Source organism: Sinocyclocheilus anshuiensis, unplaced genomic scaffold, assembly GCF_001515605.1.
Source record: "Sinocyclocheilus anshuiensis isolate Anshui unplaced genomic scaffold, SAMN03320099.WGS_v1.1 scaffold278, whole genome shotgun sequence".
NCBI lineage: Eukaryota > Metazoa > Chordata > Actinopteri > Cypriniformes > Cyprinidae > Sinocyclocheilus > Sinocyclocheilus anshuiensis.
The window spans coordinates 855,977-869,507 of NW_015546072.1; the positions used below are offsets into that span (position 1 = coordinate 855,977).

At 37.8% G+C, this 13,531-nt stretch overlaps 1 protein-coding gene across 1 annotated transcript in view; it reads right to left on the minus strand.

The window, feature by feature from the left end:
- The window catches only part of mctp1a (multiple C2 domains, transmembrane 1a), a 103,114-nt gene that overhangs the window by 54,152 nt on the left and 35,431 nt on the right, over nt 1–13,531 (minus strand). Inside the window, exons 8-10 of the mRNA XM_016501048.1 lie at nt 11,511–11,697; nt 4,724–4,817; nt 159–261 (exon numbers count right to left, since the gene is read on the minus strand). Coding sequence (XP_016356534.1) covers nt 159–261; nt 4,724–4,817; nt 11,511–11,697 — 384 coding nt within the window. The remainder of the gene's footprint in view (nt 1–158; nt 262–4,723; nt 4,818–11,510; nt 11,698–13,531) is intronic.

The window sequence follows — 13,531 nt, forward strand, 5'->3', positions numbered from 1 at the left end:
TTTAATTTTATTACAAAAAAAAATTCTATCAGTATTTTGTATATCAGTATTGCAGCGGACTTGAAAATATATCATAAATTGTTCGGACTAAAAATATGTGATTATATGCAAATGCAAGCACTCTCTCGCACATGCATATACACGCTTTTGACACTTACAACGTGAAGACTTTGTTCCACTCTGGGTTGAGGTTTTTGTACACGGTGTGTGTCTGTAACCGATCGTTGCTGAGCTCCACTACACAGAAGGGGTCACTCTTGCCTGTGAGGGACACACACACACACACACACACACACATTAACTTTATCAGTTTCGTTGTATTTACTGTGGTGTAATCCACTGGGTGGTGCGCTGGGGGGAAAAACTACCTGATAAACGTGATGGGACAGCGAGCCTGAAGGGCTGGATCAAACCACACTGCTGTCTTTACCCGAACTAAAGCTTCAGCAGCAACTTATCACTGTGGAGCTGATTTGATATATTCATTTTGCCCCCATGTGGAGTCGTTTCCTGTTGTTACACCGATACAGTGGTTTGCACACAGGTAGATAAGCATTTCAGCCTTTGCTCTGCCCTAGAGCACCGTGAGGACATCTCTATCCCCGTCTGGTGTGAACACACACACACACATAGCTGGTCGCAGACGGAGGACAGAAAGGAATGACGAATTAAATACATATGGACTGAATGTGGGAAATTTGTAGAAAACATTCTGGGTAAAATATATGGAGATCATTGTAGATATTATCATGAGGCTGTTTCCAGTTGCTGACAGGGCATTCATATTGATAAATTAAAATGTCTTGAAGTGAGACACTTTTTAATAATCCTTTTTATCAATATATTTTTTAAAGTTCAATGGAATTATTATAAGTCATGTACAAAATATATTATTATAAGAAGTTGACTCTAGAGACATTTATATAATCCACTGTCCTACATGCTTTGAAATAAGCTAATTATATACACATGTAAATAAATGTTCATAATTTAAAGGAATATTGTTCTCAATGAAAACTTGAACAACAAACTCTTCATATCAGCTTTGATCTAAACTTTTTTAATCATTAAACAAAGCTCTAAACAAAACAATTGGGAGCACTTTTGTTGTTTGTTGCAGAGCATCATTTCTAAAAGCTGGGGCAAAAAATAACATCCATAATGGTAATTTTATAACGTGCTGCAAAGTTAAAATGCAGTATAAAATAATTCACTTTCCTGCATGTGAATAAAAGAAGCAAAGACATTTAGTTGACAAGCAAAATAAATGTCACAGTGATCAATGGAAAGTCCTTGCTGTCACCAAGCATATCAGTTTGAGGGGTATATTGATCAGACTGCATATATTTTTAATTCACTTTTTTATTATTTAAATGCAGTGATTACACTATCATGTGTCTGATATAATAAAATAAGTTGACTAAATTAATTTTACACCAAACATTTTCATGGTGTAGTAGAAATAAAATCAGCAAAACAAGCTACAGAAATTCAGTTAGGAGATAAAATTATGGATTCAAATGTTTATTTATTTTGTTAAAAAAAGTGTTTGTAAAAATAAAAAATAAAAAAACTGAATTAAATCATCTTCCTAATTTCAATCACTCATTTACAATATATTCACACAAACATTTAAATTGCCGTGACTTCCTGTAATTGTGAGTATTTTCATCATTCAAAAATAATTTGCATCTGCTTGAATGTATATTGAAGGGCGCAGGAAAGTGAACCATCCTATTCAATATCCTCGCAGTGACACTCGGTCATCCTCTGCGACAAACTACTACGTGTTCGCGAGGCAGCTGTCTGAGCAAATTACACGCTTCGCACTGAATGAAACTTTGACTCCCCAGGTGTGGCCGAGCAGACGCTATCTGTGGGTTAATTCTGGGCAAATCCTCACAGACCAGCGAGATGAGTTCAACCTCATTCTGGCTGCAATTTGATGAGCGTGCGGCACGCTGACGTACAAAACGGTAATTACATTTTTCAGGTCTGGAAGGCGTTTTAAATGAAATGCAGGAACGGTGTTAAGCAGAAGTACCTGCATGATGAGAGGAGCATTTAACCGCCCATAAGATTATCATATACAAACACACTGATGGCAGCAAGGGCAGAACAGTTCCAACTGTTGTTTGAAAACTGATTGTTAATGAAATTGCCGACTGCCAGAGTAATGCCTGCATCCAAAGCGATCTATGTGAAGTATTGAGTGGTTCTATTCAGAAGGAAAGCAGTCTCCTGTCCCTAAATACTGTTGGTTTTACACACTGTCACCATTTATCCTGCTGGCCTGGAGTGGAGGCACTCCAGATAAAAGCCTCAATTAATTACAATGAAAAACAGACAGAAAGGAGGGGTGGGACAAAAAAAAAACACATTCGGTGATGCAAAAAAGAGAACTAAGATTTCCCTCTTTTTTTCTTTTTCTCTCGGCCACATTATCTTTTATGTTCACTCTCCTTGCCTTCCACTTTTCCTGGACTCTCCCTGTCTCCAGTGAGCTCTCTATTAGAGGAGGCACTGTTCCGTGGCCCGTAACCTTGTTGGCTGACACCTCGGTGCCAGGGCCGATTGAGACGGCGAGTCCGTGAGCGAGCCGGGGCTCTTAGAAAAGCTTTGTGCGCCGGTGCTTTGTGGCGGGAGAGGAGTGTGAAATCAGAGCTCATGAGGAGGCCACGGTTCCCCTGGGAACGCCAGACCGAGCTACGAGGTCAACGTAGTGGGCCGGACCCCCAGAGAGGAGCGAGTAAAGGGGCGATTGCAGAACTGTGCAGCAAGCGGGAAGGGGGAGGCTGAAGGGTGTGAGAGGGGAGGGGAGGGGGTGGTCTGCCATTGAGCATGTCTTAATTAAAGGCGTCGATTAGGCGATTACAGAGATGGCAAACGCAAAGCGCTTAGCGGAGAGGAACCTCGCGAGATGCTCCACCTTAAGAGTGACGGTGCTAATGACCTCTACGTCTCTGCCTCTAATTCTCTCTGTCTCTCACTCTCTCCCTCTGTCTTTTCGCTCTTTGTCGCTCCTGTTTATTTCTGCCGCCTCACACCTTGTCTGCAACCGATTGTGCAGCCTTGATTAATATTCTTGTGCTGCAATTCTCAGCTTTGTTTCCCACACAAGTGGTCAAATCAGGACTGGCGGTGCCTGCAAAATCTTTAAAGCAAAACAAATATTTTTCAGTGTTCAATACTTTTAATAGTCCCAAACCCACGACAATGATGCTATCTGTTTGTCTGACCAGTGGTAGATGATTTGAAGTATTTGAGATGAACCATTATATTTGCGATTCTGTTTGATGTCATTAGTGGTGCAAAAATTACATTCTTCATCTTTAAAGAAATAATTCACTTAAAATGAACATTCTGCCATCATTTAATTACAATGTCTTTCCAAACTGGAGTGACTTTCTTTTTAGTGTCTAACACAAATGAAAATACTTAGTAGAATGTTCAAGCTGTTTTTTATTCTATAAAATGAAAATGTGGCAAACACTGGAAAGACAGTTTTTTAGATACTGTAGCTCCTTAGTGTTTAATGCAAGAAACAAACTCATGTGGGTTTGTAGCGACATGAGGATGCATAAATTATTTCATTTTATTTTGGGGTGAATTACACTACCATTTAAAATTTGGGGTAAGTTTTTTTTTTTTTGCTCACCAAGGCTGCATGTATTTGATTGAAAATACAGTAAACATAACATTAAATATTATTACAGTTATTATTAAAATAACCATTTAAAACAGTTTAAAATGAATAAATATCTATTTATCTATTTTAATATTTTTATTTTAAAATAGATTTTATTCCTGTGATGGCAAAGCTGAATTGTCATCAGCCATTACTCCATTTTTCAGCACCTTCAGAAATTTTTTCTACATTCAAATATGATTTCTACTCTTCAGAAATCAGTGTAATATACTTACTGATGTGATGCTTAGTAAACATTTCTTATTATTATCATTGTTATTATTGTTGATGAACAGTTGCACTACTTATTTCTGTGGAAATGTTTCATGATTCTTTGATGATATATACTGTATATATAGATATAAAAATGGCCTAGCGACGCCCATGCTTTGATGAATAGAAAGTTTAAAAGACCAGAATTATTATTAATTTTTTCTTTAAAAAAAATTACTTACCCCAAATTTTAGAATGGCATTGTATTCCTTTAAAACTGTTAAAAGTCACATAGAAATATCTTATTTGAATATAACACACATAAGCTGAGGAACAACTGATGATTCAGTTGCAATGAGGTCACAGTTTCCAGGAAAAACGGCCAGAAAAAGAACAAAAAAACAAAAGCTAATACATTTAGATGCATTTTAATTCAGTTGTAGCATTAATAAATGACCCAAGGTAAGTGTGTTTGTTAATGTCTCACTCCGATTCGGAATAAGAATCAACTCACTACATCGTCTCCAATCTTTTTTTCAACTTGATAATTTATAGTGCCAGAAACTAGGCCTGTCCACTGCAGACCTAATTAAAAGTAAGAATGAATGGACACTGGAGCAGACGCACAAGAAAAAAATATGTTTAAGAGACACAGTGATCTCAGAAGCCAGCGATCCATTAGCACAGAGCAGAATGCAATATTATCAGCCTCCTGCTGACCATTCCAAGGGAAATTATAGGCTTTATCAGTAACTGCGGAAAACAGAGTGAGAAAGCATATGTCAGGATCACTGTATGTGTGTGTGGGAGGGTTTTTCTTACCTGTAACATCAGCTGCCATCAGCCCCTCCGCTCGGATCACCTTCACCTGCACCATGCCCACGTCTTTAATATTGTGAAAGGATCTGAGCAGATTCTGCGGAGGTCAAAGAAGAAAAAAGCATTTGAAAAGTATAAGTAGCTCCATATCCACACAGCTGAAGAATATACAGTGGTCCAAAGAAGAATTGTAACACTTAAATTACTTTACAATGTATAATGTTCACTGCATACAATGACAAAATAATAAAGAAAGAGACATCTGCAAACAAATTACGCTAGACCTTTTCTTTGAACTGAAAACTGCTTGTGTTTGTGCTATATATCATTAAAATACATTAAATGACACTTTGTACTATATGAAATAAATATGAAACGATATTCCATTACATAATGCAAAGACATTGAACATTTTTAAGTGTGGCGTTAGCATTTAAATACTTTCTGTATATACTTTGTAAGCTTTAGAAATGCACTACTTACTGAAATAAAATGATATAAATATGAACCAACCAGCAATCTGTCTACATTTGTGATAAAGGAATATTGCGTTGTTTTAAATCAGTCATAGTTGAAACTTTATAAACCTGTTTAAGAAGCCAAGATTAATCCTTACACATGATCTAGAACAAATACAGATACACATACAACACAAATGCTTATAAAAAGTAAAATGTGGTATTTCACATGAGTGAGAAGAGGGAAAAAATATAATAAAAACTAATTAAACAATGCTGATGTCAAATCTAAATTATGTCAGTTCTCTTCCAGAGTGCATGTGTCTATACTCACATCCATGATCCTCCGAAAAAGAATTTCTTTCATTTTCAGATAACCATGTGAGCAATTAAACGCAAAGGAAAAACAGAAAATACTAGCAGAGACGCCACTAAAACTGTAAATGTTCGGGAGGTGGATAAACTGCTCAAAGACAAGTGCATCAGCAAAGACACTTAAGCATGATTTATGAGCTAGTCAATTACGCTCATACTGATAAAAGCCTCTCATTGAGAGACCATAATACTCCATTACAGTTCCTTTGTGTGTCTTTTGTAGCATTAAAGGGGCTGACATTTAGCCATGAAACAAACTAGGCACCACACACTAACTGTGTGGCCACAGCATAAGCAATCTCTCTCTCTCCCCCGACTCGTTTTTCTCCTCATTTTATAGTGTGTACAGTTTTGTCAAACAAAAAGAATAGCAAAAACATGCCTAGTAATTAAATATCTAAAAAAAAAAAATAATAATGAAATAGAGAGCAAACAGTCTTTTGCTTAGGATTTTTCTTCTGAGAAAAAAAAAAGATCCTAGTATTGATTATATCTAATCTGGAGGTTCAAAAGAGATCTCAACAACAACAACAAAAAAGAATCTAATTTAGAAAAAGAATTTTTTTCTAAAATAGAATTATATTTCATAGCTCTAATATATCAAAATTGTAAGGTATAAACTATTATTCTAACAAATATCTTAATTATTTATTTGACTTTTTCCTAAGTTAAAAGGGAACCAAAGCTGAGAAATCTCCTGCTGAGCTATAAAAGAGCAACCTCAGAGAATTAAAGCTTTCCGTGTCTAATAAATGCACAGTAATGGAAAGCTGTCCATTAAATTGAATAAAATATGTCTGTACATCTCTGCCCTCTATATGGACCGCAGTAAAAGTTGTCACAAGCAAAACTTGTGACATTTCCAGACGGACACTTTGAAATGCGAGTGAATGCAGCTGGACTGATAGAGATGGCACAATCTCACTGGTGTGCCATCAAAAGCACTGGAGACCTCACTTTAATTCTCTTTTTGGCAATAAGCCCTACACATACCCAGAGGAATAATTATAATTTGAATTTCTCAAGTCGGGGCCAGACTGCAGACTTAATTCATTATACACTCGGACTGGCTTTGCCTGTTACGAATGATATTATTGTTGAAAATCCTCTGATAGCAAAGGAGTGGAGAGGGGAAAAAAATCAAGTGATGACTGAGGGGGGAAATTTATTTTTACACATACATTCAATACATGATTTCTAAGTAGATATCAAAGGCTTGTTATTTATGATTATTGCAGCCTTGAATAAAAGTGACAGAATTTTTGGGGAGGGAGCTGGTGCATTTCCATAGCAGAGGAATTTCAGATTTGTAAAGGGTGCTGGCTTTTCAGACCCCTCAAAAGACAGGCAAGGAGATTGAAAAGCTCAGGAGATGAGGCCTTTTTATTTTTTTAATGAAAGGCTGAAGAATATATTTTCCCACCCCCCTCGACTTTGGGGCCGGCAAGGCCAACTCATATGGTACGCTGAGGAGGAGAGCGGTTTAGTCCCATTACAGGAAAGGGGTAGCGCATAAACACTTGCGCACACACACACACACAGAGCCCCTTCTAACCCCCAACCAGACAGTAGGGACCGAAAAGGGAGAGAAGGGGAGGGGTGAGATGGCTGGGCTGTGTCTTGAGTGACAGCTTGTCACCGTGACGTCTTATTCCATCTCTGTTGTGGAGAAAATGAATGTCACCGCGCAGAGCCTTATGACTCGCTGTCATCTCGCAGGCGCTCACCTTTTATCAATGCTCTAAATAACATTTCAAGCCCACCGTCTCCAGCCGGACAATCCGGTCAGGGGACATTAAATCGGATGACTGTGAAATGTCATAATAAAAATGGAATGCTAACAGCTTCCACCCCCACTCTTCCCTGCCTCCCTCTTTTGCTGCTCTCTCACTCTTTTCCTCCTACTTCCCGTCCTTACACACACACATTGCTGTACTTGTTCACATTTTGATTTGGAAGCGAGTGACAGGACCAGAGAGGAACTGTGCGCCTCCACTTCAGCAGAGGTCACCCTGGCCCTGATGCCCATTAACGTCCATTACACACGAGTCGCCCGCACACGCCCGGCAACTATTAAAATGCATAATTTCTCTCTGCTTACAACAACAGCTGTGAAGCGCTGATACAGTCCTCCTCTCTGGGAATATTGAGAAATAACTGCTTAAAGACTGAGATCCGTGAGCTCCGAAAAAGATGCAATCGTATTTGAGGCTTATCTTTTTCATGTTTTTTTTAAATCGAGAAGGACTAAAAGAATGGGATTAAATGCAAATCTATGAATAGAAAAGAGATTTAATCACTAAAATGTTTCTGAAACACAAAGGCTAACATTTACAGTTATATAGTTACTAATTAATTCACATTTATTAATGTGACTTAATGAATACATTTTATTAAAATTATTTCTATTATTATTATTACTATTATACTAGTGTTCATTGTAAATTCATGTCAATGAATATTTTTTATAAATTAATGAACATTAATACATTTTTTATTATTATTATTATTATTATTAATTATATTGTTCATTGTTAGTTTAATTATTAGTTTATGCATTTATTAAATGTAAAAAATGCATTGCTATTATTATTGTAATTATTATTATTACTCTTGCTATTATAATATTGCTGTTAGCTCATCAATTACTAGTTTTATGCAAGTAAATAAATAAATACATTCTGTATAATGCTGTACAAGTATTGTTCATTTTTAACTATTGCCTTAATTAATTGCACACATACAACCTTACTGTAAAGTCTAACTAGTTTTTACCAGTCTTATACATATTTATCGTGCGCACACAGAAAAATAAAGCCAATTCAACTTTAGGCAGATATGTCTACATAAATTAAAAACTTGCACGTTGTAATGCTCGTGAAGTAAATGAAAAGAGCTGGAGATGTGACATGACGTACTGAATGACAGGTAGACGACAACAGACGTCTTCATTCTCTGCCATTAACACACCTTGACAAGGTTCCCGGGCCCACACACCCTATATGCAAAGTGCTGAAAGTCATCTGATATGCCTCCTCCACTTTAATGATGTATCTGAGGCTGGTGCAGTGCTGCATTAAAAGACTTAATTGCATTCTGTGCAACCCCCCCACCCCATCCCCCATCCCCGGCAAGTGAGGACATCCACAGTTTAAATTGGGAGCATCTGCAGTTTCACAGCATCTCTATAACTCAGACACACCCCACACCCCCCACCCCCCAAACCTCATGCTCTTAAACACTTTATTTGTTTGGAAGACATCAGCAGCCTCCTAGCACTTTAACACAGAGAGTTGATAACTAGTTATGGGCGTTTTGTGCCGCAATTCAGTTATCCTCAGACAGCTGATCATATGGCGATAGAGAGGAGAAAAACGTTGGAAGCCCACACTCTCGCACTGGCCCTGTCTATCTTGCATATGGGTGGACCACCACCTTGCCCGAGCTAATCTGTTTAAGGCGTATTGTGCGGCACTAACACTGGCACTTTCTGTTATCTGCCACGCTTGATAAGGTGCATCTTTATTAAATTCCCTTCTGTGAACGGGTGTCAAGAAGGGAACCGGGAATATGCTAATAGCAGGGACAAATTAATGTCCTTTTTTTTGGAATCCACTGTCCCATCCTCCATTTAGCCCCCCATCTTCTCTTGAGCATATCTGTCCCTATCAGACTGCAGGCTAGGGTGCTAATGAATGCCTGGATGCATAGTACAAGGTGGGGGAGAGGGTGGGGAACGAGGGAGTGGAACATCAATACTTTACCACTAGAAAAAAAAGACTGGTGTTGTGCAAGGTGAAATAGCTTTTCATTTCATTTTGCACACCAGCCCCTCCCATCTCAGCGACCAGTACCCCATTTTTCCCCCCTTTCTTATTAGAAGACGGAATTTTCTCCTTTCAATTCTGGTCCAACAGCTCCCCCTAGTGGACGTGGGGTGACAAGGTGGCGTCGGAGAGCACGACGGCACTAACTCGTTATATGCACGGTTATGTAGGTCACCTGTCCGCCGTTTGGCCTGTGGAGTGTTTTCCACCGGTATTTAACCGAAGATCAAACACACCTCCCAGCACGACTTTCCTCTTGAATTAGAGCAAAGTATTGTGCACAAACCTGCTTCGCCAAGAACCAGGTTAGCGAAACACGCTGTGCCCGCAGAAGCAAACCTAAACATGCTGGGGCTCTTAAAACAGTCACGATTCAAGAGCTGTTGCGTTACCCCCGAGAGCAGCTGTATCGAGTGTGAACAAAAAGTGGCCCTTTTGTTTCAGCCCTGTCCCTCGCTATTGGCATGTAAAGAGGTGGCGGAGAGCCACAAATAGCGGCAAACGAAGGGTTAACAGACTAAAGACAAAGCAAGATTCTGAGAGCATTGTGCTAGAGTGAGGACTGGAGGGCCTCGGGGCCATGATGGGCCAAAGGCCTCCGCATAGGGACACTGGGCTCCTTACAGCCCGGGCCTTTCAAGAGCACACCCTGCCTGAAAAGAGCCTGTCACAGCCCCCGCTACTGCTCTCCTTCACAGCTCTCTATCCCAATCAGCTCCTCTCTCCCTTTCCTCAGAGAGCGGGGAGGCCCGATCCTTCTCTCTACAGGCCTGAACCAATCTCTGGCCCCCAGAGGTCGAGCGCTTTTCAAAAGGAGGTCATATCGCTGAGGTTCTGCCAGGTCTGAGAACCTGGCTCCAACTGAGACGCAATTCAGCTCCGTCTATGCATATGAGGCACATATACACTGAGAGAGAACATTTCAATACGGTACTTTATCAGAACACTACATTTGATGGGCCGAAAGATGTGTTGTCACTTTAAAACTCTTCCTAGATGACTCTACAGTGACGTTAATTGAGATTCAGTAAACAACTCAATGGAAATCACCTCAAAGGCCGTCTTTTGGAAGTCCTGTTTATGCTACCAACATTTTTTGCTACCCTATTTCACCAAAAAGCCATGTCTATGACCGACATGACCGATTGTTTAAGTTATCGAACACTGGTGTCACTTCAGAGTACTCAAGCACATACCTAATAGTAAAATATATTAAATTTAGCAAGTGTTATGTTGAGATGCTTAATATTTAAACCATCCCAATAAATGAATCATCAGGAACACTTTACTTGAAGCCTTTATGTATAATGCATTATAAAGGGTTATTGAAGGGTATAATGCATTACAATTATTCATAATTTGCATTGTAATACATGTGATACATACAATATCTTGTCGTAAATAATTATAACTGAATTTAAAATGCATAGTGTAACAATGAATTGATAAGTGTTATAATGTATTAACTGTGGTTACAATTATTCATGAGGTGCATTACAAGGCATAATTAATTAATGCATTAAAACTACTTTTATAATGCATTATACATAAATGATTTAAGTAAAAATTTACTTCTGGGATTTAAGACCTAACTTTAGAAGGCTATTTACGCACATTTTTAGGATTTTTTTATGAACATTCTTTTTAGAAATTCAAATTCTTTAAGTTTTTTTTTTTCCAGAACAATTTAGGAAGACAAAAATAAATTTTTTGAAGAATGTTTTTTGGGGGGAATAAAAAAGTTTATTCTTTATTCTTATAACTTTATTCTTAAGGTGGAAAATAAGAATATAGCAGTTAAGAAGAATGTTAAGAATTATTTTTTCCTGAATCTTGCCCCTGGTTTTTGGTGACTAAAAAAAATACAAATAAAATAAGAGTCTTTGCTATACCAAAGAAAGGTCTATTCACACCCAACCTGCATTTTCAGGTTGTATTTTTAAAAACCAAGCAAATGGAATTTGTATTGTCAGGTGGAGACAAGGGAGTTTCCATTGACTATTGTTTTATACTGAGTAATGATATTTTCTATCCCTAACTCTCACTGATTTATACTGAGCTAATGATCATTTCTATGCCAAGCAATTTAGGCACATTCAAAGTGTTCTGAATATGAGAGTTTGTCCTTACGTATCTGTGGAGAATCTCCTTCCTCTCATGGGGGTCGTCCAATACATTGACGGACAGGTCAGCGATGGAGACGGCAGCAGAGGCTGTGAGAGTGACCAGCAGCACCAGTGTGCCGTCACCCTCCTCCAGAGGCAGGTCCAGCCTGTGTGTGCACTCCTTTGAGAGAACAGAGAGGTCCACCTGGCATCTGACAGACACACACACACAACACCATCATCATTATCATGTTGTTTTACAGGATACCACATGACAAGAGAAAGACACAGCAGAAAAGAGAAAAAGAAACCTAAACAAAATGCTCAATGAATGGGTGTTTCTTTAACTGCGGGCACTTCTGACCCTGTGGACATTTAAAAATAAAATTCCTTAAAACACTGTCATTCTTTCTTTCTTTATTTTGTTCTCTTGAACTGTCAAAAACATAAATGTAATTTCCACCACAACTCAAAACCTTCATTTTGTGATGGAAAATACATTTCTCTTATAAAATGTCGGCCTCCTTTTCTATGCTGAGGCTAATTTTATTATTGCTAGCATTTTGTGTATCTTAAATACACAATTAAAAGACATTTTTTTACTTTTAGTACAATTTGACAAAATTACACTTTGATTGGAAATCACACATCTCTTATTTGATCTTAAGCTCCTCACTGACTCTCATCTCCTCCGTAAACAAATATACTAAGTTGGTTGTTTTAAAAATGTCAGCACAACAAACTCAAACACTCTGTAAATGTGAAGTTTAATGGTGATAATTACACCTAAATGTGTAGTGGTCATGACAATTTTTTTTTGCCACAACACAGCTTTGCTCATAAATATTTATGATCAGTTATTAAATTAGTTTGTTTGAATATTTTAATATGATTTCTGGCTGTTTTGATAAAAGATCTGCATTACGTATTGATTCTAAGAGTAAATATTTAGCTAATTTCCAAGTCAAAACTGGAATTGTATTTATTATTTATTTATTTATTGAATTTATTGAATTTAATTAATTAATATTTTTACTCAGCAAGAACAGATTAAATTGGGCTAAATTTAAATTAAATCAATTTAAAATAAACAATGTTCTTTTCAACTTTCTATTCGTTAAAGAATCCTGAAAACATTTAGAACAGTTTCTACAGACATAATAAGCAGCACAACAGTTTTCAGCATAATACCACTACTACTAATAATAATAATAATAGTGACAATAATAATTCATGTAGTGTATATCAGTATAATATTATGTTGGAACTGTAAATAATACTCATTTTAATGTGATTACTCTTAATAATAGGTAAAGCAATCCAAATATATTATTAGTATATCAAATATTTGAGTTACATTCAAATATCTTTAAAAAAAAAATCAGAAGTAACTGATAACTTTTTAACTTCCCCCTGGTAACAACAAAGAAGAAAAACCAAGTGCATGAGGCAGAAAGAAACCACAAGAGAGAAAACGGCTGAATAATTGCACTAGAATACAGTTTGTTCCCAGCAATTCCTTCACATGTTCCCGCTGTGACAATGTGTTCTTCTCTACAGGAACATCATGCAGGTACTGAAAGCTTCAATTGATCTTGAATGGAGTAACTAATGTGGAGATCAGTGCTGGGGCAGGCTGGGGCACGCTGGACAACTCATGGTCAGAGAGGACTCAAGTAGATGAGCATTTAACAGAGGGAAATAGCCAATTACAAGAATGCCACCCGACTGATTCTGACATGCCACCTCTATTACCAGGAGGACTGGTGTAGGGAACAGACAGGAAACTAAGTAAAGTCCACTGCCTCATTCCCACATCGCACAGCCATTAACTCTACTGTCAATCACTCCTAATGGGGTTTTGTCAGAGGCTGCGATTCTCAAACTCTCTCCCTCTTTCACCCTCTCTCACACACACACAGGAACTGTCTATGAGAGGACAGTTTGAAGAATGAATGACTTTAGCTGCAACATACCGTACAGCAGACCTGTTATTTAACAGTATTATACTTGTAATTGGTCAATCACAGCATTTTGCAGTCAAAT